This window comes from Podarcis cretensis (genome assembly GCF_951804945.1).
Source record: "Podarcis cretensis genome assembly, chromosome: 6".
NCBI classification, from domain to species: Eukaryota; Metazoa; Chordata; class Lepidosauria; order Squamata; family Lacertidae; genus Podarcis; species Podarcis cretensis.
This window is the reverse complement of record NC_137175.1, coordinates 37335401-37362530: the sequence shown is the minus strand read 5'-3', so window position 1 is coordinate 37362530 and position 27130 is coordinate 37335401. Positions and strand designations below refer to the sequence as shown.

Below are 27130 nucleotides of genomic sequence, written 5' to 3'. Positions count from 1 at the left end.
CATGTCAAAGTGCAAGTAGATAAATAGGTATCGCTCTGGCGGGAAGGCAAACGGCATTTTCGTGTGCTGCTCTGGTTCGCCAGAAGTGGCTTAGTCATGCTGGCCACGTGACCCGGAAGCTGTACGCCAGCTTCCTCGGCCAATAAGATGAGTGCCGCAACCCCAGAGTCAGCCACGACTGGACCTAATGGTCAGGGGTCCCTTTATCTTTTTACCTTTTAACCTGCATTGAAATACATGAGGCTTACTTGTGAGTAGAAATGCACAGAATTGCAATATAAAGCACTTTTAATCCAAAATGCACCCACCTGTGAGCTAAGTCGCTATTGTATGGATAAATTTCTAAAATGGGAGTTGGTGAAAGTCAGCTTGCTAAGAGAGCCAAACTTCCTGCCTCCAAATTAGAGAATGCCCCAAGCCATTTTGATACCTGAGGCAGAAATTAAAGATCCGCCTCCTCTGATGGCAGTGAAAAATGTATTAAAACAACTGAATGTTTGGTGCCTTTTAATAGTACCTAAAATCTGCTGCTTCGCAGTGCAATCCTATCTTTACTTACTCAAGCCCCACTGAATGTATAGAGGTTTGCAGCCTTAGCCTGCCTAACAAGAGGAACAGTCATAATCCTCGTTATTAAAGACTTAGCAAAAGTTATTTTGTACATATTCACAGTTCTTACTTATTTCTTCACCTGTTCCACGTCTAAGCGTTCGACCATTGAGCTCAGGTTATAGAATTGTGCTTTCCCCTCCTTCCTTATTTCTTTCCCCACCCCATGGGTGGACTGATAAAAAAAAAAAAAAGGAAAACCATCAGCAAGCCTGAATCCTTGGATTGGCAGGGGAAGAGGCGATTGGTTTGTCTCCACCCTTCCCAGGCCGACGAGGAGCCTGAGTCAGCCTGGGCCATTAGCTTTCAGTTTCGTTTCTTCCGATTCAGAGCCGATAGTCTTGCAAGCAGGTAAGCTGCAGGCTGGATCATTTCACAGGCGGAGGGGGAAGCCGGGCAGGCGGATTTGCTGGAGCTTGTTGGTGGGAGCGGAGGCGAGGAAACGAGCACCATGCCTAAACGCACCGTAAGGGAGAATAAGGAGATCGGAGAGCGGTTCCTGCAGTTCCTAAAGGAGTCTGGCAAGGAAAAAGTGAGCAACAAAAAAGAGCTGACGGCGATCTACAATCAGGAGTTTCGGTACAGGTTAGTAGACGAGAGCGATGGGGGGCGGGAGAGGTTCAAGGATGGTGGAGCGGCCAGCATCTCTGCCGCGCAGGAGGCTTTTCATCTCGGCTTCCTGGCTTTGGAATGAAGGGGAAAGCGCTGGAATCCCTACTGAGCAGCAAGCCCAGGCTTGCCCAAAGTGGGACCCCTCCCCCGGGCCTCTCGCTTCATTCAAACTCGCCTCTGGGTCTCCTCGGTGGAGCGGAACTTCGCGCGCCCCGACGCCTTTCCTTTTTGAGTTTGGCAAGCAGCAGCGGCTGCGTTCTCGGCGCAGCGCAAAGGCGCATCCGTGGCGCAAAATGGGGCACGTCGGTGTACTACAGACGGCCGTGTTCGAGGGGAGGGAAAAGGCTGGGGTGGCTTCTCTCAGTTGTTCAGCCTTACATATTAGCGTTCGAGAAGGAGGTTCTGAGGAGAAACACAAGAAAAATGGAGCAAGGATGTGGGGTCGAAGGGAGGGAGTCAGACGGTGCTCAGAGGAAGGGTAGTAGGCGAAGGAAAGGAAGGGCCCCGAGGAGAAGATTGGATGGGTTGGCCTCCAGGATAAGTAGACCGGTTTCAGAATGGTTTGGTTGAAACATGCAAGTTGGACGGCAAGCTTTTCCTGTTGATCTTTAAACATCGCCTTCTCTGGTGGGTTCAGAGCAGCCTACAGCCATGTTTTCTGTAAAGTACCAGACCTTCAAATTACATTCCCTTCCCCACCCAAAATAATAAAAAAGGGAACTATGGGAACTGTAGTTTGCCCATCCCAGGCCTGTAATTCACAACACCTTAAACGACAGTTCCCAGGATTCTCATGGTCTGACGTGGCTACGGTTGGGTAGGTTGAGGTTAGGAAGGCGGGTAAAATAAATTCTTCCCATATTCCCAAAATAAAGCTCTCAATACACAACTTTGTTCTGTTCACCTCACTCTCCCAGTTCTCATGCTCTAAAATACGCAACAGAAATGAACACACAAGTGCTCAAACAAACCCAACAACACCCAGGACTCCCTATGAAAATTGTGCATTTGTGGTTTAGTGGTGCAGTGTAGCTGATGGAGTTATTGGGCACTTGCAGACAGTCACTTTTTGGGGATGGGAGCCAATAAAGTACTTGCAAATTCAGGCTTTGACACTTGCGTGTGACCAGAGTCCTTACCCCACCAAAACAGGACATTTTGCAATGAGGAAAGTGACAGGAAAATGCACTGGAAAGTGTGGGGTTAACAATTTTCTGATACAACAGCCCGATTCATTCGCATCATCTAACCTCCCCACAAACTTTATTCAAAGAAATTGGGGTAAATTCTCAATAAATAGGCCATTGGGAAATGACCAAAATAGGAAGTGGAAATGGCAACACGAGAGTTCTCTGTTACAATGAGGCGCAGTCTCGGATGGTGAAAAGGCAGAAGACGCTAAAGATTGTTCAAAGATTTTATAGATGAGTTAGGTGGGATGGGGAAGCCGCATAGTTTGGCTCATTGGATACAAGCCAATTTCTTCCTCTTTGAAGCTGCTTACAGTGACTGTTGTGTTGATATGCATCAGATAGAAGTGGACTATTGCTCATAGGCTGACAACTGCTTTAAAAAAAGCAATTTCCCCTCTTTGGGACGATTTTCTTAAATGACCATTTTGGATGTTGGAAAGGAATTTCTCTACTGCGCTCACATTTGTAATATTTTTTTTAGGGGGGGGGAATGGAATGAGAAGAATGTTTTAAAAGATAGTGTAGGCATCCCCTGAGAGGGTGTTTTTAAGAATCTGGGAGCACAAGAATGTGGCTGGAGAATTAGAGTTTGGTTTGGAAATTGGTGAACTTGTTGGAGGAGAACCAAAGGGTCACTTTCAGATGTTGTAATTTCTAGAAGGTGGAATTTATTGTAGAAAAAGAGCAAAAGGGACCAAGCTGTGCCATGCCTTAAAAAGATTAATGATTAGTGTTCCTCAGAACAGAATCCTATCTGTGCAAATAACATTGTTTGTCTTACTGGTAGGAAGGCTGTTATAAATGGTCAAGGTTTAAGCTGCTAAAAGTATGTGACCATTCTAGTCTGAGGTAACTGGGCCTAGGACACTCTGAGGTAACTGGGCCTAAGACCTCCCTTCTCCTTTTCAGCAATGTGGAAATGAAAAGGAGTGGGGTATCCACAGACAAGATAGGTGTTTCTGTATGTTTGGAGGGCTCTTCATGGGGGGATGGGGATGGGACGACTTACACTGAGCATTGTGTATGCGCAAAATCCTCCCCTATAAGCAGAGCATTAGAAAAATCGAAAGTAAATCTCCCGAGCAACAACCTAGTTCTAAGGTAAGAAGAGAAAAGCTAGACAGCCTGCTCACTACCTCCAGCTGAGGTAGCCTTTTAATCCCCAAACTGCCATCACAGGCTAGCGAAAAGCCATTTTACCCTGAAGAGAGGACAGAGAAACCTGTCAGTTAACCTGATTGAAGAGAGCAGCATGAAAATGTCAGGTAACAACAAGGAACCAAGCTGCTGCTTAGCAAACAGTTTATTGTTTGTTCTGTTTATTGTATGCTCACAGTGGAAAGGTGTGAGGACAAATTTTCTCTTCCTCCCAAGAGCTTTCCCAGGCAGCACACAGAGGAGATGCTCTGCAAGGAGTTCCTTGCTCTACTTCGTGGGCTAACCCAGAAATATTTCTCGTCTGTAGCTTTCTGATGTCAAGGAAATACCGTAAACAACTATCTGGCTTTTAGAAGACATCTGAAGTCAGCCCTGTTTAGGGAAGTTTTTAATATTTGAAGTTTTATTCTGTTTTGAATGTTCTGTTGAAAGCCGCCTAGAGTGGCTGGGGTAGAAATAATCTATTATTTATCTATTTATTTATTTATTTATTTATTTATTTATTTATTTATTTATTTGCTGTCTGCACAACCTGCACCTCACTTTTGAATACAGAGTGTTTATTAATCTTCCCTCCCTGCACTCTTCCACTCAAGTTGGGGACCAGCTGGCTCATCAAGCCCTGAAATCTCCCCCCCTTCCCACCTCAGTTTTACAGGCACTTTAGCACTCAAATTCAGGGCTGCTGATGCAGCACGGGAAGCGGAGCTTGTAAGAAACAACAACAAAATTTCCCCATACTGTACTGCTCAGGTTGAGGACTACAGCTACCAGGGCCGCCTTACCCATAGGCGTTAGGGGTGTAGGGTGCCGGGCTCTCAGGGGTGCCAGACCAAGAGTCTGGGGTCCGAGAGTTGAGTCCGGGGAAGAGCCCGCCCATTGGTTGGAGTGCCGCGGCAGGCTCTTCTGCTGCGGGTGGCTCTGCGTCACGAGTTTCGGGGTGACTGAGCCAGCAAGACACTGAGACGGCCGGCCGGCTCCACCCTCCTGCATGCCTGGGACTGAGCAACTGGGGGGGGGGGGCGCCAGGTGGATCTTTGCACCCTGGCGATGCATATGCTTCAGACAGCCCTGACAGCCACTGAGCTAGCCTTCCCCAAATATTTTAATGGCTTGAAGCAGCTTCTCCTAATTTACCTGAACTGTTCTGTGCCAAATGAAATACACTTCAAAGAAACACAGTGGACGCTCGGGTTGCGAATGTGATCCGTGCGGGATTTGCAACCCACATTCAGCGCTTCTGCGCATGTGCGACCGCCGAAACCCGGAAGTAACCCGTTCCGGTACTTCCGGGCTTCGGCGGTCCGTAACCTGAAAAAACACAACCTGAAGCATCTGAAACCTGAGGTATGACTGTACTTTGGTTAGCTCCTGGCAAGACTTGTATGCACAGGATTTTCAATGAGTAGCTAAGTTCAGATTCTTGGAATGTTAAAAAAAGTGTGTGGGGTAGGGAGTCGCAGCACAGTAAAGAAAACACATAATGGCACAAGATTGCTTTTTTGTTTTGGCTGCTCCTTTGGAATTTGTCTGATAGGAAAAGGCTCGTTTTTCAAGGTCATTTGCAAGGGAGTTTGTCTAGGCTCAGTAAGCAAGGAGAGGGAAAAGTCACATTGAACTTTCCCAGGTTTGTATTCTGAAGAGCCTGGGAAGCGACTCTTACATTTCTGAATATTTGCCTGAATTGTTTGGTTCATGTTCTCCAGGCCTGTTAGCTCCTCTCATCCCACCCTGTCTTTTAAAAAAGAAATCCTAACTTTTTAATTATCCAAAATGTAACAGTACAACAAAATTGGCATTCTAAAACAGTTGGTTAATCCTGTCTTTCTTTCCCAGGAAATCCCAAGTATGTAAGACACAATTGTCTAAATTTACAAGTAGGACATGAGGCAAAGGAGATGAGTAAACAAAACAATAATGGTTCTCTTCTACACTCAGTTTATATGAAAACTGCCCAAGCTGCTGCTACAAACTTTTAAGTTTTTATTGAAATCCTAATGGAGAGCAGAAAGTAGTTTAACCAGGTATATGTAGACAGTCATCCCAGAAAATATAAACTGTATACCAAGATGCATATGCTGTTTACCAATTTGTGGTATTTGTTCATTGATTTGAATGTCATGCTTTTAATGTATAAGCTTCTCAACGAAACATTATAAATAAACAGATTCAGAATATAAGCCAAATACGGTACTCAGAAGTTGCACAGAAACTCAACAATTGCACAATGATTTTTGCAACAATTGAGCTGTGGTACCTTTAAAGATGAACATATTTATGATCCCATTAATTGTGGATTAGAGTCCCCTTCATCAGGAAAGTTCACAAAAGCTTATTCTACAAAAAAATTTGCTGGACTTTTAGTTTACCACAGTACTCTCTCTGCTTTGATAACAAAGGAACTTTATTAGGAGGAACTTTAAAAGGGGACAAAAAGCAGTTAGATGAACCCTGAAAGACAAACAAGTTTCACACATAAATACACAGCAGATGTATTTGGCCAGCAGATTTGTGACTGCCTACACATTCAGGGCAAGGCAAGGCTCTTGTGCCTTTAAAATACAATGAAGGCAGAAGATTTGTAGTTTTTCCTGCTGCAGTGATGCAAGAACTTACTAGGGGAAAAATCCCTTCTATCAACTGTATTGGAAAAGGGGAGTTCCTATGTGTACTGAATTAGATGTTAATCCATCAGAATAGTCCTGCTCAGTTTAGCTTCCTTTGTTGAATAACTGTCTTCTTTCTGTTTCTTGTGTTGGCAGAGAGGATGTTAGAGGACCTAACTTCTCGGCTGTTCTCTATGCACTCTGGCGCTTTGGCCTTGCTGGGTTCCATCAGGACTCTGTGATGTTTGGAAGGGTGAGAGATGATTATCTTATTGATTTTTGACTCCTCGTCTGATACATTGTTTTGAGCAGCTACTAGGCCTGAGAGAGACTGAAACATATGTCTCTTGAGGCCTGTTAAAGTGGGAGGTGGTATGGAGGCCCAGTACTGTATATCTTTAGGGTCTACCCTCTCCCACTCTCTCTTTTGCTTTACACATTTTTAAAAATGTAAATCTTTCTCAGTTTACTTGAACAATAACAGTGGTGTCCCCATATATTATTAATTCATCCATTTCAGCTCTTTAGACAGCAAAATCAACTTGTTTGACTGTACCATGTCAAAAAATTATGGTTCCGTTTTACATTCTTGGGAAGGAAGAAACCAAGCCACCCTTGTACCCAGATTTTCTGTGACAGGGAAGCCTCAGAAGCCACAAGCCCACAAAAACTAAGGGAACACAGAATTCACGCAGTTAATTTACTGGCACCTGCCATTGACACATTTCAAGGCTGTTAATTGGAAAGAGCCTCCGCCCGAGACTCCAGGAAGCAGCTACCAAATAGTGTAGACAGGGCTGAGTCGAATGCATTGTTGTTCTCACTTAGCATCCGGCAATTCCTTCTATATAGGACAGGCTGGCTGGCCCAACAACTTTTTCCATTCTCGAGTCTGCTTCTCCCTTAATTGCTGTGCTAAACCCTTTTCCATTGAGCAAGAAGCTGCCAAAAGCAGAACAAAGAAAATATATGCAAATCAGTAATTTATACAAGTAGCTGTACTTAGATTATTTGACACGGAATCAGAGTTAATCTTGCTGCAAAAGTCTTGGATTTGTTCTTGTTTGTTTTAAACCAGAGAGGATACGCAGCCCTGAACACAAGTTTCCATCTAGTATGTAGAGATGGGTTCTACTGAAAATATCCCCCAATGGTGGGGCACTTTGAGAAGGCTCCTTCTGAAGTTGGATTGTATTGAATCCAAAGTATGTTTTTTGACCCATTGTGAACTCCCTGCTTCCTGCTATGAACTTTATTCTCGGAGTCTTCCAGTTGTTCATGGTCACTACACTTTGTTCCCCTTGTGTAGGTAAAGAAAAAAGTAAAGTTTACTGATCAGTACTGGAGACCAAGCTATGATGCTGGAGATCAGCCTAACCAGGACCAAAGCCCAGGTGCTGCCCCACCTCCTCGCAGGTCACGTGCTAAGGACAGGTAACGAAAGAGATGATGAAGACTTAAAAGACTGGGATTGTGTGTGAGCACAACTTTCTAGTACTCTGCATTTCAGAGATAGGTCTTTGCATTCCCGAGTCCCCAGTCCTACCACATAACTGAAAATCGGGCTGGGGTTGGCCCTTGTTTTCAGAAACTTTGGAATCTTCATCTTCATTTAAGAAAAAGTTTTCGGCCCTCTTTGCTGTGGAAATAAACTTGAAAACATAAACTGTGAGCTCACTCTGACTAGCTCACTAGGGGTAGATAATCAGAAGCCATCTAGCCCCTTATTCCTCGCTTAAGGCTAGAGCAAGTGCAATAAATTATGGGAAATGCAAATGTCCTTAATTTACATAGTGCAGGGTAAGTTATTTATAGGGACGCGGGTGGTGCTGTGGATTAAACCACAAAGCCTAGGACTTGCCGATCAGAAGGTCGGTGGTTCAAATCCCCGCGACGGGGTGAGCTCCCGTTGCTCGGTCCCTGCTCCTGCCCACCTAGCAGTTCGAAAGCACGTCAAAGTACAAGTAGATAAATAGGTACCGCTCTGGCAGGAAGGTAAACGGCGTTTCTGTGCGCTGTTCTGGTTCGCCAGAAGCAGCTTAGTCATGCTGGCCACATGACCTGGAAGCTGTATGCTGGCTCCCTCGGCCAATAAAGCGAGATGAGCGCTGCAACCCCAGAGTCGGTCATGACTGGACCTAATGGTCAGGGGTCCCTTTACCTTTAAGTTATTTATATTTGCACAGAATTTGGATTTGTGTATGTGTGTCATAGTATACATGCAGCCTTGGGGATGTGAAAAAAAATTCTGGTCTTTACCTTAACTCTCACAAAAGCTGGGCAGAGCAGGGAGCTCAATATGGTCTTGCAAGAAAATAAAATTTGAAAGCAACATTTTAAATCCAAGATTGTCAAGAAGCCAGTCACATTGCAAATAGCAGGGGCATTCCCAGGGGCCCCTCAGCTGAAGGTCTTATGAAGACAGAAGGGCCTTCACAAGTATCCTGATCTTAAACTTTCAAGGCCTTTGAATGTAAAAAGCCAATTATGACTCAGTACTTAAAATTGGATTCACTGTGCTATAGAGGCAAAATATGATAATAATATCCAATCCTGCTTAGTGCTGGATGAAGTTGTTAGATAAGTGTACTTTTGAGCAGCCTTCAGAGACATGCACAACACTCTACCATAGTCTAACCTGGAGAAAACTTTGGCATGGATAAGTGATGTCAGACTATCTGCTGCTGTTTGTTTGTTATATTTTTATCCCACTTTTCCCGCAAGGAGCTCAAGGTGGCATACATAGTTCTCTTCCCCATTTTGTCCTCACGACAATCTTGTGAGGGTAGCTAAGGCTGAGAGCCAGTGACTGGCCCTGAGGTCACCCAGTGAACTTCAGGGCTTAGTGCGGATTTGGTTGGCATTAAAAAGTGTTGCTGTAATGGGTTCAGTTCCTCTTTTTGATACTGGGTCATTATTTCTACTTCCTGCTGTACGATAATGTTAGAATATCAATGATACCCTCTGAATAACTCCACATTAGAACATGGGGCATTATCTCGGAGCAATTGCAGATGTGTATATAGGGTAGAATATTTTAGGAACTTGTTACTCTGCTATTTCAATTCCCTAGAGCCGAATTTGTCTCCAAGAAGCATGGAGTGGACATTGTTTCGAGTTGTGATGGGGAGAATGGTAAAATCAGGTTGCATGTATCTCGAAATGAAGAAAAGAATATTGTAATCGAGGTACAAAATAATGGAGAAAATGAAGTGACGCTGACGAGTTTCAGAAAACTACGTGGACGTCGTGAATTTACCTTTACTTATAAACAGCTACCTGTGAAATTACAGCCAGGTAACTTATGTGCTTATTTGTTGAAATGTATTGGTTAACCCATTGAAGGGGATTAAATTGGGTAACCATGAGATATGTAAAATATCTCACTACCGTCCAATTAAATAGTTGCAAAAATATTGTTGAAACCCCTTAAAACCCCAAAAGTCAGCTCAAAAAGTGTTTCCATTCATGTGAAATATGCTCCAACTTGGGCTTTAGTGAGCCTCCAAGGGAAAGTAGTGCCAGTGCAGAGACAACCAACTTACAAATTATTCAAGCAACTTCTCACCCAAACTGAATGGACTGTGAAACGACTTGTCTAGCACAAAAAATATATCATAAGCCTTTTATATCTTTTTTATATTTATTATTTTACTAGAAATCTGGTATTGTCATTGATATATATTAACAGTATTGTCATTGATATATATTAACAGTATTGTTGTTGATATATATTTTCTTGGAAGTTTCAGAGTATGTCACTAAATGGGTGCTGGTGGGTGTGGGGCAGTGTCTGAAATGTCATTGAAAATGAATCGAGGGTCAGATTGAGTTAGACCCTGATTCAGTTTGCCACGGTCTGTGGTTTGGCTTGGGGTCCAAGGCAGAATCTACTTCAGAGAAACTAAGCTTAATTCTTCCCCCTTTTCATTATATGGATTTCACCCATTTTTTACCTTTTGACAGAAGTGGATGAAATTTGCAGGCATATTAACCCTTCTGAGTGGATAAAGCCTAGCAGATAATAAAGATATAGATTATGGGGATTTTGTGCTGGGCATATTTTAAAATTTATATATTTTTCTCCCTCCTGAGGGGATGAATCCTGCCAAATTACAGAAGGATAATGGCAGCCTTTACTGTTTGGAAGAGTTAATCTCTCCTAACATTATTTGGGCAGTTGTTATGAAAATTAACAGATATGAGAGGTATCCCTAGGTAAGAATCCTGCCAAATTGCAGCCAAATAGGTTGAAAGTTTTTGCTATGCACTTTTTAAAGTTGGTGGGGAGGTGCTTTTTTAAAATTGGTGGAGAAAACAAAAAGGGTCTTGTTCTTTTTTGGTAACAAATTTTCCCTCAGTTTCATGGAATTGAAACCACCATGGTAGTGAAAGGGAAAATCTGATCAAAACTATGTGGAGAAACCGTATTGGCTGCCCCTCATCCTCCTCCAGAATTAAAAAAATAAAAATTAAATTGTTTCCTATCACTACCTTTAAGATGACACATAAAAGCACACACACAAAAAAATTCCTAGCATGTTTTGTGTGTGTTCAAGAAGCAAATATTTTATATTCTGCTAGATGAAATATAAAATAAGTTACCACAAACCATTAACATTTTCTGTTTACTTGATCCATTTTAAAACCAGATGATCTGTTAACAGTTAATAAATTGCATTACATATTCTGGAGGGGCATGTATCTCAGTCCCCTGATTTCAGATATTGTTGTTAGGAATTACACTAGAAAGATTGAGAAACAGGCACCCTCCTCCCTCCTCATAGCTTGTACTGTTAAGAGGCTTTGTTACTTTCAGGAGAAACGTATAGCATCCGAGTGCGCTGTCAGACAAAGGACTACGGATACTTTCCTGTCACCATGATGTTTGAGTTTGATAGTGCGCAGACTGGACGCTTCATCATTGGACGTTTCATGTCTGCTGTTGCTCACAGTAAATTAGAAGAACAGCTGGCTCCCTCAGCACCTTACAAGCCATACCAAGCCAAACTGCACAAGCCACAGGAAGTTGAGATAGTGGAAGGCATTGCACCAAAAAAGTACGTGGGGATTCTCTGTTAGTGTTGTGTTCTCTCTTGCTTCCTTCTTTGTCAAACCACTTCTCAAATTTATACTCTTTAAGAACTCTGTCCTTAACCAGTCTTGCTGTCTCCTAGCTGTTTTTCTCCTGCCATATAACACTCCTTCCTTCCTTCCTTCCTTCCTTCCTTCCTTCCTTCCTTCCTTCCTACCTACTTTGAATTACTCAGTTTCTTAAGTGTTTTCCTTTCTGATGTCTTTCCCAGCTGATGTAGATTCTAAAAAAACTCACCTTGACGCTGTACAGCACCTAGCTTTCTTTCAGTGCTAAATAAATACACTGGAAGTCAAACAATCCGTTCTGGAAGTCTGTCTGACTTCCAAAACATTCAGAAACCAAAGTGCAGCTTCTGATTGACTACAGGAAGCTCCTGCAGCCAATCAGAAGCCACATAAGAGGTTTGGGTTCCAAAGAACGTTCACAAACTGGAACACTCACTTCCGGGTTTGGGAGCCAAAACGTATGAGTACCAAGGCATTCAGGAACCAAAGTATGACTGTAATAGGCAACATCTGAGTTGTTGCGTGGAGCTGGACTTCAGATAGAGTTAGACCTCTTGCTTATTTATGTCCTTCCATAAGCATTCCAAAGTCTTCACCTCATTCTACCTCCTAAATCTTCCTTGAGATAAGTCATTCATGAACTATCTAGGTGGGGGGTTGATTGATTCATGCATGTGTATGTAGCTCAGAGCTTTCCAAACTTTTCATGTTGGTGACACAATTTTTAGACATGCATCATTTGCGATACAGTAATTCAGTTTTACTAGCAAACCAGAGGTTAAACTAACTTCTTTCCAGCCCCGGGAGGAGTGCGGGGAGTGTTCACGTGACACACCTACACACTGCAGCCGACACATTAATGTGCTGCAACACACAGTTTGGAAAGCTCTGCCTCAGCCACTTCTCATCCAGTGAGACTCAAACATGTAGATGGCATCCGCAGAAAGAGATAATATTGTGTCTGAAATGTCAGGTGAAATTTTAACTTGTGCATTGATACATTTTTTTTTACCGATATTTGCTCTCAAAGCAGCTTACAATGAAAGGTACAATTATAATACAGATAAATTTTTATGGCTATCTCTTCTAGTCTCTGTCAGTTGATGGCATTGTCCATATTCCAGGCTTTTCCTACAATGGGGGGGAGTCGAAGGAGCTGCTGCTTGTAAATATACCACCTCACTTCGAATTATCTGCATCACTGCATATCAAAGCACTGTCTATAGTGTTTGATCTATGGTTATTGTTCCACAAATGGTAGGAACCACTTGGTATAATCATCAAGAGGTTGACATGCTTCTGTGAATTTGGCCATCCATGTAGAGCTTTGAGAGTTTCCTGGATCTTCCTTGCAATTGCCCATTCTGGGAATTTGTGGGGCATTGTTGAACTTGCAAGTAAAGGATGCAGACTGCCTACAGGGAGACTGTGCAGAACCTAACATTCTATACCAGGAATCAGCAACCTTTGGGGGCCTATGAGCACATCTGCAAATTGAGGAAACTGTCACAGCCGCTGCTCATGCCACAAGCACTGCAGCTGCACACATGTACTTACTGGTTGCTCTAGCAGTCAGGAGACTCCTGAGGCAAGTGCAAACGGATGCAATTAATTGACTTGCCTCCCAGCCCACAGACTAGATAAGAGGGCTTCTGCAGGACAGCAGGCCAAACATATAAGGGTCAACACCAAAGGGAGGTGGTGGGTCACCAGAGGGTGAGAGTGCCACGCCCTTTGATTTTGTATCATTGAATTAATTCTCCTGTGAGAGAAAGTGAAGTATTGCTTGGTGGCAACTGGAATTGTTTGCTTGCTGCTCAGATTGACAGCTTACATGCTATACGGGAGTTAGCATTGCTACAACTGGGGGTTGTCCTGTTACACGTGACATTAATCAATAAAACCTTGCACTGCTTTTTGCCCTCTAGCACTTTGAACTATGACCTTGAGCAAAAAATACCGCTGCAGCACTACAACTACCCAAAAGACCTGAAGTATCAGGTAGAATGCATGAATAATGGTCACGCACCCAAAGATGGCACCCATGAGAAGATTGCACAGCTCCGGTAAGACCGCCCCCCTCCTCCAATGTTTCTTCCCTTATTAAGTGCATATTGCTATATTTTTACAAACTGTTAAACAGTGGAACAAACTCCCTTGGAAGGTGGTGGACTCGCCTTCCTTAGAGGTTTATAAGCAGAAGTTGGATGGCTACCTGTTGGGGGTTCAGTGCATTTCCTGGTTTGGGATGCTGCTGCAGTAGTTGATTTCCTGTATTGACAGGAAGTTGGACCAGGTAACCAGTGAGGTTCCTTCCAACTTCATGAATTGAGAAGGTTAAATTTGATTTGATACTATGATTCATTTCCATAGGAGCGACCTGAAAGCTGCCTTGCAGTTTGACAACTACAGTAAGAAGTTTCATCTGCTCCTTTACTTAGAGGAGATCCAAATGGAGGTGGACATTCATCGATACGATCAGTCCGATGTTTGCATGGAAGCAGACAAGAATAGTCCGTTTCTTGTCCTGACGGTAAGCAGCAGACAAAGAGTTCTCTTAGAGAAGAGAGTTTCTCATATTGTGTGAATCATATGTAGCAGTTAGATCAGGGATGTGGATTGGGCTTTGGCTTGCATGTAGTGTGGGTTGGGGCACTTGCTGGCAAGCCTGGGCTCCCCTCTCCTGCCATCCACACTAAAACACACACAACCTTTCCCCTCCCAGCACATTAAGATCCCAGCGCCTCTCCGCTGATGGACACTAGGAGGAGCTGAGGAATACCTCAGCTGTTTCCAGTACCTGGGGAGGTGAGAGGAGATCTCAAGGACTTCATGGTGCCCCTTTCCTTTGGTGCTGAGGAGGAACATGTCAATTCAGTGCTGAGCAGTGAAGAGAGTGGTAGAGGTGAACAAGTTGGAGAGCAGGAAGGGGGCAAGCAAGTCAATGTAGAAGTCAGCTGAGGAGGCACCAATGGAAAGGACCAGATTGTGTGCAAGATGCCGCCTTCCCCTCTTCAGGTAGTTATTGGGAGCATGAAGTTAAAAGGGCATGGTTGCCTCTCAGACTGGGTTCTGTTTTCTGCTCTAGGCACCTGGTGTGGCCGAGAACCGCCCATCAGTCCTGAGAGGTGATCATATTTTAGTAACATTGGCTGAAGAACGCAAACGGCACCCAATTGTCCAATACAAGGGCTATGTCCATGCTGTGGAATGGGATAAACTCAAGCTGGGCTTCTCTGACAGGTGAGTCCTCCGGCCTGAGGCTTTGTTTAGACCTCCCTCCATTGAAAATGGAATTAAGATTTCCAACTCAGGTGTGGTTACTTGTAATTTTGTTTTTGTGGACATGTAGCAGATGTAATTCACAACATTGCAGAACCTGCTCTGCCTTTCTTCATCACTTGGCTGTTAAAAGCAAAGGGATATCCTTTGGGTCAGGAGCTGTCAAACCTAGATTTTCACTTGCTAGAGACACCATCAGATGGACAAAACTCAAGAGATGCAATATTGTAGACAGGCAAAAGAAAGAAGGGGAAGCAAAGTCCAGGAGGTTGGTAGACAGTACTGGAAAGCAAATTCATTAGTTCCAGCAGGTCAGGTGGGACCAGCAGATGAAGTGGAGCAGTTTTGGTCTGTAGCCTTTTGAAGAATGGCTGAAGCGGGTTGGGGGTGGGATTGCCCTGAAGGTTAAGGGGGAAATGGAAGTAGTTGAAAGGGAAAGAAAGCAGTGTAGTTGGATAGTTTGACTTTATGATTGGCCTGAATTGGCAGCAGGTGGCTCTCAAGCGGATGGATTCAGCAGGTGGTATTGTGTGGGGGAAGGGTATGCAAGTTGGAGCTAGAAAGGTTGGTGGAAATTGGTAGCCTGCAAGAGTGACCTGAGATCAGTGATGCCCAGAGCTTGTTGGTAATTTATTCAGCACCCTTTCCTTTTCCCAGGTTGACATCTCGCTTCATCAATAAAATGAAGTTTGATGTGAACTTCACCTTCTGTCGTCTGCCGTTACGAGTCCAGCATCGTGCCGTTGACCTTGCCCAAGAGAGGCAACTTCAGAACCTGCTATTCCCAACTTTCTCACTGGGACATTCTCTACTCACTGCCGGTCAGCTGCTCAAGTGAGTGTATGGAAAGGAAGCAGGGAGAGATTGGAAGTGGACAAAGGTCCCTTTCTGCCATGGAAATGCCCTAACTTTATGGAGGTCTTAGAGCTGAGGGTTCATATGAGTATGTGGTATGAACGTGCCTTTTTACTTTCTCTTTGCCCTGCGCTTTGGTACCTCTTCTTTTTTCTCACTCACTCTTCCCACTCACTCTTTCAGATTATATGACCGGAAACTGGAGAGCAACCAAGAGCAGGTGAAAGCTGTCTGTCAGGTGGTAGCAGGCATGTCCAGACCAGCCCCATACCTTATATTTGGGCCACCAGGTACGGGCAAGACAGTCACTATGGTGGAGGCCATTAATCAGGTGAGGAGAGAAATTGATCACTGTGATTAGATTAGCATTGAGTATACAGTGGTACCCCGGGTTACAGATGCTTCAGGTTACAGACTCCACTAACCCAGAAATATTACCTCAGGTTAAGAACTTTGCTTCAGGATGAGAACAGAAATCGTTCAGCCGCGGTGCAGCAGCAGCAGGAGGCCCCATTAGCCAAAGTGGCGCTGCAGGTTAAGAACAGTTTCAGGTTAAGAACAGATCTTCAGAACGAATTGAGTTCTTAACCCAAGGTACCACTGTACTATTAAATGCGGGAGAGAAATAGACTTGCTTAAGAGTATTGAAATGATGGAACTGGGATACTCACCTAATTCAAGAATCTTGCAGAAACCTAACTGGTTTGTTATCATCCCAATCTTGCATCCTGCAAGTCTGGACCAGTCTCAGGGTAATTCTTGAGTCCTCTGAATGCTACCAATCCTTATAAGCCTGGAAGTGTTTTCTTTGGCTGGCCACCAGTCCCCCAGTATTATTTCCCTATTCTACTCAGGTACTAAAGCATATTGAGGGTTCCCACGTGCTTGCCTGCGCCCCCTCCAACAGTGCCTCTGACCTGCTCTGTCACCTCCTCCTGAAACATGTGGACAGCAGGAAAATCTACAGGATGAATGCTAGCAGCAGGGATTACCGCACCATCCCTGAGGATATCAAGGTATATACTAGTTTCATGTGTCCAAGCTAAATGTTCTGTCCTACCTAGGGTTCTTTATTCACTCCTCTCAGGGTAGTAAGCTTGTAGTACCCTCTTCCTTCTCGGATACAAGGTGAACAAGGATGTTGCTAGAGCCCAGCTTATGCCTAATACCTGTTTTTGCTTCTAGCATGTCTGTAACTGGGACAAGAAACTGGATTCTCCCGTCTTTCCTAGCAGGGAGATTCTAGAAAACTACCGAGTGATCATCACCACCCTGATAACAGCAGGAAGGTAAGAAGGCTCAGATATCATTCAAAAATGACAAATGTGAATAGGTGAGAAGTGAAAATCTGTATGTGTTTGCATATGTAGTGGGGAAGGCATAATATGTTTGGATGGAAAACTGTTTTGTTACCATTGTTGCCACAAAATTTTAAATAAACCCTTTCACATTCTCTTTGCCAGTCACCACTGAAGGAGATGGAATACATAAATACATGCATCATTTTATTTGTGTTCCGCCTTTCCTTAGTTAAAACCATGCTCAAGGCCGCTTACAACATAAAAAGTTACATAATTACAAGCATAAAGTAGTCCTAAGCAATAAATAAAACATTGAAAAATACACAACCACGTTAAACATTTCCACGTGAATCATAATAAGATCTAAAATAAAGATAGAAAAAATAATCAATAGCAGCAGCAGCACCCCCCCTAAAAAAAAATCCCTAAATAACAGCCCTCAGGTATTGCAGCTGGCGTAAGTCAGGACTTTGCCCTCCCAAGCCAGGTGGAAATGGTCTGCAAGGAAGGGAGCAGGTATTCCAGGACTCACAGCCAAAATGGCCTTTATTAGCTATTTTTGAGAGAAAATGTTTTAGTTGTCAGTTGATGCAATTCACCAAGACACCACTCTGAAGCACAATTCTTTCTTCTGGGCATGTTACATTGCTACCTGTGAAACCTAAAACCAGAGTTAAGACCATAGTGACACAGCTGCTACTGAAGGCCCTGGTTTAGTACTCAGGATGCCACATAACTGCTGTTTGCCACCATGTGAATGGAATCCAGACCAAAACAGAAATGGCATTTTTGGTGGCAGCCATGTTACATAGAATCACAGACTTGGAAGGGACACCAAGGGTCATCTAGTCTGCCCTGCAGTGCAGGAATCACAGCTAAAGAATCGGTGACAGATGGCCATCCAACCTCTGCTTAACAACCTCCAATGAAGGAGAGTCCATTTTCCAAGGCAGTCCATTCCACTGGCGAACAGCTCTTGCCATCAGAAAGTTCTTCCTAATGTTTATTCGGAATCTCCTTTCTTGCAATTTGAACCCACTGATTCTGTTCCTACCCTCCGGGACATCAGAAAACAAGCTTCTTCCTCCATCTTCCATGTGACTCCTCTGTTAAATGGCCACTTGATGTGGTTGTCCTCTAGCTGGGAAGTCAGATATCCTCCCTGTGCTCCCTTTTGTTTCTCCTGGCTAGGGTGGTCTATGCTCAGTTCCCTCCGGGACACTTCACTCACGTCTTCATCGATGAGAGTGGTCATGCTGAGGAACCTCAGAGCCTGATTGCCATTGCAGGTGCGTTTTCTACCCTGAAAAGGATTGTCATTTCTGTGGGAAACGTTTTTTTTAACATGCTGGTTTTTAATGGAACAGAATGCAAACTTTCATTTTATTCACTAAACTGACAGGGTTCATTGTGGGGCAATTGCCTTGTCATGTATGTTCTCGCTAGCATGTTTCACTATGTTCAGCCCCCAGAGTTCTGGAAGGCCCTGAATCGAAATGTTTCTTCCTAAAACGTCCTTCACTCATTTTAAACAGCAGTTAGCTTATCTTGTTTGCTTTCTGCATTTGCTTCCGCTGTTGATGATCAGGCTGCCTTTCCCAAAACACATTCCAGGTCTAGTCAGTTCTGTAGTTCTAAGCTTTATTCTGCTTTAGGGGAAAGCAGATTAAAGTTCAAGCCCCAGGACTCTGCTTATGGACCAGACTGAGCAAATGGCTAGAGCCCTGTCTTTTTCTCCTCTTTCTTTAGGCATCCTAGCCATGATGGACCCAAGGACTAATGCTAAAGGAGGTCAGCTGGTTTTGGCAGGTGATCCCCAGCAACTGGGACCAATCCTGAGGTCTCCTCTGGCTAAGGACCATGGCTTAGGTGAGTAAGGAGCAGGTAGCAATTTTTTAAAAACCCACTGACATGTATTTTATTTTGCTTTGCGTGGCATTTCATGCAAGTTGAGGTATCTGTAATTAAGGTAGGGAGGAGGAGGAGCATAAATCATTTGAGCTCTGTGCTGAAATCTTCCTAGTGGGTTTTTAAGTGGGCAATGGTTAATTCGACCAAAGGAGTCTCTGTGCGGACTCCTTCCTTGTTGAACAGTCTGCTTCTAGGCTCGATTCATGCAATGCCAGCAATACAGTTGTTGCAGCGGATGCAACCCATGTGGCAAGTTGAGGAAGAACCAAGCTCAGTGATAAGAGAATGGGGGTTGCCTGCAGAAGGTTCCAGGTTCAATCCTTGGCATCTCCAGATTAGGCCTGGGAAAGACGCTTGCCTGAAATGTGGGAGAGCTGCTGCCAATCAGTGTAGACAGTCCTGAGCTAGATGGACCCTTGGTCCAGGCTCAGTAAGAAGCAGCTTCCTTGGTGCTTCTTGAGCTGTTTCTGCAAAACTGTACCATACAGCTGGCAATTATGTTAAGTGCATAAACAAAACATTCTGAAACCGAGAGATTTTTGCAAGTTGACTCAAATTATGTGAGCGTGCTTCACACAAATGGCTTGCCCTTCTTGAGGTTGCACCCGCATCGTTCTTGTTCTTAGTAGCAACTGTGCTGCAGGACAGGCGCATGAATTGGGCCTTAGCACTGTTCTGAAAGGGGACGCAGGTGGCGCTGTGGGTTAAAGCCTCAGCGCCTAGGGCTTGCCGATCGAAAGGTCGGCGGTTCGAATCCCTGCGGCGGGGTGCGCTCCCGCTGCTCGGTCCCAGCGCCTGCCAACCTAGCAGTTCGAAAGCACCTCCGGGTGCAAGTAGATAAATAGGGACCGCTTACCAGCGGGAAGGTAAACGGCGTTTCCGTGTGCGGCTCTGGCTCTGGCCAGAGCAGCGATGTCACGCTGGCCACGTGACCCGGAAGTGTCTCCGGACAGCGCTGGCCCCTGGCCTCTTAAGTGAGATGGGCGCACAACCCCAGAGTCTGTCAAGACTGGCCCGTACGGGCAGGGGTACCTTTACCTTTACCTTTACTGTTCTGAAAAAGGGTTTAGAAAAGGATAGATAAGAGAGTTCCCAGCCCCAGTCCCTTGCATTCATTTGGAAGCTCTGAGCAGCATCTCGGCTCTTATAGGACTTTCCCTGCTGGAGCGGCTGATGCATGAAAACTCACTGTACGCAAAGAAGGATGGGAGCTACAATCCACAGTTTGTCACTAAGCTGCTGCGCAACTACAGGTACATTCACTGCTCTGCCTCAGGATTCCAGCAGGTGGCGCACAAGTGTGCCTGTATGGATCTTGCCTATTTAATGTAACACAGCATTAGGTTGACCTGAGTGGTATTCCTGGGTTCTGTCTTCCCAATTCAGGTTGATAAGTGGACTGGGCCAGCTTCTTAAGAGACTATAGCAGAAGTGGGGCCAGCCAATGCTTTATACTAATGCAGAAAGATTGCCAGTTACTGTTAAACAATGATCTTCTTGCCCTAAAACACAGACAAAATGTTTATTTTACTTGAGGGTAAGATATCAGAAGAGTGACTTGAACTAGGGACTGGAATGAGAGATTCAGGTCTGGATCCCAGATGTTTATAGACCCATTTCATGGAAGGAAGCCACTGCCTTCAAAGAATAGTGACATCTAACACATTTTTACAAATTGCAGTCTGTAAACGTCGTGTTTTACAACTACTACTACCCTTTCCTTTTCAGAGGGATGGCCTTTACACAGAGGCAAGTTTTGCCTCTCCCACAGCCTCTTGGCCCATTTCCTAAAAAGAAAAGCACTCGCTTACCTTCACACACTCAGCTCCTGCCAACTTGTGAAAGTTATTTACAAATGGCATGACAAGGAGGCCCACCCATTTACCATTTGTATCAGTGAAAAGGTTCAAACGCTGCTGCAGCACCAGTAGGCCCATTTTGTGTAATGTGGCATTGCATTATTATGAGCATAAGAGGAAAGTGACTTGCCATGGTCCAAAGGATCTTGTGTGTGCTAAATTATTGTCTTCCTTGCCCCCCAGGTCCCATGCTACCATCCTCAAGTTCCCCAATGATAAGTTCTATGATGGGGAGCTGCAGGAGCATGGCAACCGCCTCATCACTGAGTCCTACTGCAAATGGAAGGAGCTGGTGAAGCAGGTGAGGAGCGGTAGGCACCTGGGAATTCTGCCATAGGCATGAGCACAGCTGAGTCGGCGTGCTTTCTCCTTGCAGGGGTTTCCCATCATCTTTCACGGAGTCTGCGGGGAAGACCAGCGTGAAGGGAACAGCCCTTCGTTTTTCAACACAGCCGAGGTGAAAGTGCTGACTGACTACCTCAAAAAACTGCTCCTGGAGGAGCAGGGCAAGAAAGGCATGTCTCGCATTTCCGCCAAAGAGATTGGAGTCATCACTCCATACAGGAAGCAGGTGAGATCTTCTGTTGGTCCCAGCTCACTGAACAAGATTCCCTTCCAGGAGTCATGGAAACTTAGAGCCTTTTCACTGGCCAAGTTGTCCTCCAACTTATGTGGTTGCAACTCGTTATATGCATGTATGTGGTCAGTGGAAGGATGCACTCTGCTGTAGACAGATGCCATGGCTGTTACGGTTGGAGCAGCTAAAAATGTGGTGTGGCAGTCATATAACTTGCTTTTGGGTGGTTGCAGCTAGTCATGTGTCTTGCATTCTCCATGTGGATGCTGTGAATAGTTGTGCTGTGTAACCTCGAGGCTCCATCATGTCCTGGGTTTCTGCTAAAGGTAGCAGTGACTGCAGGGCCAATATAATATAGCCTTTGCCCAGGGTCTGAATCCTTCCTGCACCACTCCCATCATCTCTACCAGGAATATCAGACCAGTTACTCCCACTGCATCAACAGAGAATGAAAGGCTACATTGCCCATTTGTGGCAGGGAAGATTTCTGAAGCCACCATTCCTATTTAGTGGCCCAAAGGAATTCATCCATTTGCTAAGGGCATTAGGCAGCAGACGTGCAGCATTCTTGCCTGATAGAAACTGAATTGAACAATAAGAATGAGGGGGTGCACAAATAACTGGTTTTGCTTTTCTCTCCCAGGTGGAGAAGATAAGAAAAGCCATTGGTCTGGAACTAAAGGGTGTGAACGATATCAAGGAACTAAAGGTGAGACTTAAGTTTTCCTGCCAGTCGTGCCGAGGGAGAAATGGTTTGGATATATATCCACATCAGATGTGGTGCATCTTAAATAAGAATAGCTTTGCTGCACCCAACCAAAAATCCATCTGTTCTGCCACTTGTGTGTCCAGCAGTGGCTAATCATATGGTCCAAAAAAGTTCCCAAGTGAGGTTTTGTATGATGAAGTATGCCTTCTTACATCACAAGTGCTGTGGGAACAGAGTAAGCACTGCATCAAGGACAGAAACACAATAAGTTGCTTTATATGGAATCTGACTATTGGTCCATCTAACTCGGTATTGTTTACACCAGGGCCTTCCAGATTTGGCTCTCCAGCTGTTATTGGACTACATCCCTAGCTAGCAGGACCAGTGGCCAGGGATGATGGAAATTGTAGTCCAAAAGCAGCTAGAGACTCAAGATTGGAATACCCTGGTCTACACTGATTGGCTTTCAGGCAGGAGTTTTCCTCAGCCTTCCTGAAGATGCCCTCCAGATGGTGATTGACTTACAACTACAGCATTGCCATTATCTACGTTGATGGGAGCGGTTGTCCTGCAACATCTGGAGGGCAGCGGGATCAAGCATCTCTTTTTTTTTCCTCTGCATAATTTTTATTGTTTTTTAAATCATAACAAACAAGAAAGTAAAACAATTTACGCCTTGTTATCACAGATTTCTTTCTATAAGACTTCCTTCAGCTTCCCCTGAAATCATCCATACGCTAATTTAACAAATTCACACAAATCCTAGCTTATATTGACATTATTTTCTCTTTCCTTCTTTTTCTCTTTAGACAATATTCCAACCTTTTCACAGAGCTTTTTTAAACCCAACTAGCATTATCTGACCTTCACTTATATTTTCCAGATATTCCACAAATTTCCCCCAATCCTCAATGAACCTTTGGTCTTTTAAATATCTAATTTTCCCCGTCAATCTGTCCATCTCCGCGTATTCTAGTAGTTTTGCTCTCCATTCCTCAAGCGTCGGTATGTTCTGTTGTTTCCAATTTTGGGCCAATAGGACCCTTGCGGCTGTTGTTGCATATTGGAAGAATTTACTATCATTGTTCTTTATATCACTTCCTGCTAGGCCTAGCAGAAAAGCCTCCGGCTTTTTCCCAAAGTTATATCTTAATATACTTTTCATTTCATTATATACACTTTCCCAAAAGCCTTTGACCTTTCTGCAGTCCCACCACATGTGGAAGAAGGATCCCTCTTTTTCCCTGCATTTCCAGCATTTATTACAAGTTTTATATATTTTTGCTAATTTTGCAGGTGTTAAATACCAACGGTAAAACATCTTCATGAGGTTCTCTTTTAACGTTATGCAAGCTGTAAATTTAAGATTTTTTTTCCAGAGTTTCTCCCATTCTTCGTAGTATATATTATGGCCGATGTCCCTTGCCCAATGAATCATCACAGACTTCACTTCCTCATCTATCAAGTTATACTCTAATAGCATATTATACATTTTAGAAAGAATTTTATAATCATTGTTTATTATTTCAGTCTGGAATTTAGATTCTTTATCCGCGAATCCTCTCTCTTTAACGTCTTGTCTAAACATTTCGTTTATTTGGAAATAGTGTAACCAATCATAGACTTTTTCTTTAACCTGGTCATATGGTTTCAGTTTCCATGTCCCCCCTACTTTTGTTAACAATTGTTCATAAGTTATCCAATCACCTCTCATGTTTACTTTTTTCACGCTCATAACTTCCAATGGGGATAGCCAGTGTGGTACTTTAGGTTCTAGTAAAAATCTATTCCTCTCCCAAACTTCTATTAGGGGGCCTTTAAAAATATGCGTTGCAAAACCCTTGTGCTTCCTCTTCCCCTGCCATAGGTACGCATGCCATCCTGCTCTGTTGTCGAACCCCTCCAGGTCTAATAGTTCCTTATTTTCCAATTTTATCCACGTTTTCACCCAGCAAAGGCACGATGCCTCATAATATAATTTCAGATCTGGCAGAGCGAATCCCCCTCTTTCTTTAGCTTCTGTTAACAATTTAAACTTAATCCTTGGTTTTTTGCCCTGCCAGACATATTTTGAGATTCCTCTTTGCCACTCTTTAAATATCTTAGTGCCCTTGATTATCGGTAAGTTCTGGAACAGAAATAACATTCTCGGGAGAACGTTCATCTTGATTAAAGCTATCCTACCCCAGAATGACAATCTCAGCTTCCCCCACCTCTCCAAGTCCTTTTTTATCTCTTTCCATACCTGCTCATAGTTATTCTTAAATAGGTCTATATTTTTCGGGGTTATCCATATTCCTAGATATTTTACCTTTTTGGCCACTTCTATTTCTGTTTGTTGTTGTAATTCCTCGATTGCCTTCGAATCTAAATTCTTCACCATTATTTTAGTCTTTCTTTTGTTTAACTTAAAACCAGCCACCTTACCAAATTGATCCAGTTCTTCCAGTATCTCTTTTATTGAGTTCAGCGGGTCTTCTGTTGTTATTACTAAATCGTCTGCGAACGCCTTAACTTTATATTCATTTTGACCAATTCTAATCCCTTTTATTTTCTTATTTTGTCTTATTGAGTTCAGAAGTACTTCCAGTACTATTATAAATAGCAACGGGGAGAGTGGGCAACCCTGTCTTGTACCCTTTGCTACCATTATTTCTTCTGACACCACGTTGTTTATAATCAATTTGGCCTTTTGCTCCGTATAGATTGCCTTTATTCCGTTGAAGAAGTTCATACCGACCTCCATATATTCTAGCTGTTTTAGTAAAAAGTCCCAAACTATATTATCGAATGCTTTCTCTGCATCCACGAACATCATTATGGCTTGCTTATCATACCTGGCAGACAAGTATTCTATAGAATTTATTATATTTCTAATATTATCTTTCATTTGCCTGCCCGGCAGAAAGCCCGCCTGATCTCCATGGATATATTCTGACCATATGTTTTTAACTCTACTTGCCAATATTCCTGCGAAAATTTTATAATCAACATTTAACAGCGAGATCGGAATCAAGCATCTCAGTACCAGGAGGAAGAAGGCCCCAAGCTAAACTGCTTGCCTTTCCTGAGTTTGGGATTTGAAGATTTATTTTCCCAATCCTTGTTATCTGGCTATTCTTCTCTCCCTCCAGGTTGGCTGTGTTGAAGAGTTCCAGGGCCAGGAGCGGCGTGTGGTGCTCATCTCAACAGTGCGCAGCAGCAGCAATTACTTCAATATAGATGAGGAGTTCAGTATAGGCTTCCTTCAGAACCCCAAGGTACAAATCTGGGCACATCATCCTATAATCTTCAGAAAGGCCCTTGTCGCCTTTCCTTTGGGATCCAGGACAGGTCAAGAAACACTACACCTGTGTTCCTCCCCTCCAGAGATTGCGAGAGAAGCAGTACCGTTTGTGGCTTGGCTTGGCCATAGTGTGTTTCTGAATGTAATCTTCACTTACTGCCAGGCCAGGTGGATTAATTTTTCTTCTTTTTCTTCTCTCCACTTTCAGCGCTTCAATGTGGCCATTACAAGAGCCAAGGCACTCTTGATAATTGTAGGAAATCCGGCTACTCTCAGCAAGGATCAGTGCTGGAGCGAGTAAGTGTTGCCCTCTAGTTCCTACACCCTCTTATAATAATAATAATAATAATAAAAATATTTTTTTATTTATACCCTGCCCTTCCCGGTTCAAAAACTGGGCTCAGGGCGGCTAACAACAAATTTAAAACACTTAATTGTAAAAGCAGCATAAAATACAGTATAAAAACATGAATAACAATAAAATTCAAAAATCAAAAATCAATTTAGGGGAAATAAGCATTACATGACGCTGGTGGCGCTGTGGGTTAAACCATAGAGCCTAGGACTTGCTGATCGGAAGGTCGGCAGTTTGAATCCCGACGACGGGGTGAGCTCCCGTTGCTCGGTCCCTGCTCCTGCCAGCCTAGCAGTTTGAAAGCACGTCAAAGTACAAGTAGATAAATAGGTACTGCTCCGGTGGGAAGGTAAACGGCATTTCCGTGCGCTGCTCTGGTTTGCCAGAAGCGGCTTAGTCATGCTGGCCACATGACCCGGAAGCTGTACACCGGCTCCCTCAGCCAATAAAGCGTGATGAGCGCCGCAACCCCAGAGTCGGCCACGACGGTTGTGCCTGTAGCCTGGGCGAATAGATCATCCTGCCCCTGTCAAGGTGTTGCATTTATATAGACCTTTGGTTTTTTATGAACATGAATGTGCCCTATCTTGAATCAGACTGTTGGTTCATATAGCCTGGTGTTGTCTACTCTGACAGGCTTCAGTTTACCAAGACCTCGATGTAAAATCTTTTCCAGCCCAGGTATTTGATATACCAGGAACTAAACATGGGATTTTGTTGTTGCAAAGTAGGTGCTTACCTCTGTGGCTCCCCTGTCCTGGGGACATGCGATTCTAATCACAGCACACCCTTAAGCAAGAACTGATGTTGAAATATACTTCATAGCCAATGGTTACTTGAGAATTAGAACATGGGCCATTTCAGGAAGCAGTGAGCTACGTCTGAGCAAGAATCCCCTCGGCTATTCTGGTTTAGCGCAAATATATCCTTTTAAAATTATTCTGACTTCCTCTAAAGCTCATGGGTCAGGCTGGTGGCATTAACACTACTATTTTATTGGCGCCCCTAGGTTTCTCAAGTATTGCAAGGACAATAATGCATGCCGAGGATATTGGTATGAGGAAGATGAGAATGAAGAGGATGACGTGCTGGTAGAACTCGCTTCTCTCTCCTTGAATAGGCCAGAAGGTAAGAGGCTAAAGTGATCTAAATTGGACTCCAGTTATTTCATGGATGTATAGTAATCCTAAATGCATAGCAACTAACCTGAAAAGCCTTTTCAGAGTTGGGGCAGCCCAAGGAGGCTGCTCAGTTGACAGTTCTAGTAATTCTCTGCTGGGTTCCATCTGTGACTTGGAGAGTGGATGAGCAGTTACCAAAATAAATGCAACCATCTGAATCTTGATGAAATACTTCCATGGCTGTATTTTTTTTTCAATTCCTGTGTGCTGTACAATGGATAGGGTTGCAGAAGCCACCCTTTCTACCTCCCAGCTTTATTTAAAAAGAGAAAGATCAGCATTTTGTTCAACCACAAACCCATCTGACCAAAGCCAATGTTCAATTTTATTTTTGCACATTTTCTGCAAGGGCTCAACATCAATTTTCATCCAAATTTGGGGGGGGGGGTTGATTGTTTAGAAATCCTGCTTTCTTTCTAAGCGCGCGCGCACACACACACACACACACACACACACACACACAATGTGGACTTTGACTGCAACTCACTTCATATATTTTGAGGAATAAGGACTGCAAAATAACATAGCATAAA

The 27130-nt window shown here is 43.8% G+C and overlaps 1 protein-coding gene across 1 annotated transcript; it reads left to right on the top strand.

Annotated features, from left to right (window-relative positions):
• Positions 1-686: 686 nt before the first annotated feature.
• On the top strand, positions 687-26561 carry MOV10 (Mov10 RNA helicase; the record flags this gene model as incomplete). Its single annotated transcript, XM_079982196.1, has 21 exons — positions 687-1194; positions 6335-6431; positions 7488-7612; positions 9252-9475; positions 10998-11238; positions 13210-13347; positions 13655-13814; positions 14370-14524; positions 15221-15397; positions 15602-15749; positions 16273-16434; positions 16604-16707; positions 17911-18008; positions 18469-18588; positions 19781-19883; positions 20673-20790; positions 20866-21060; positions 21710-21775; positions 24910-25035; positions 25270-25358; positions 26426-26561. The coding sequence occupies exons 1-21, from the start codon at positions 1061-1063 to the stop codon at positions 26559-26561; spliced, it is 2916 nt and encodes a 971-aa protein (XP_079838322.1). The 5' UTR covers positions 687-1060.
• Between the last annotated feature and the right edge of the window lie 569 nt (positions 26562-27130).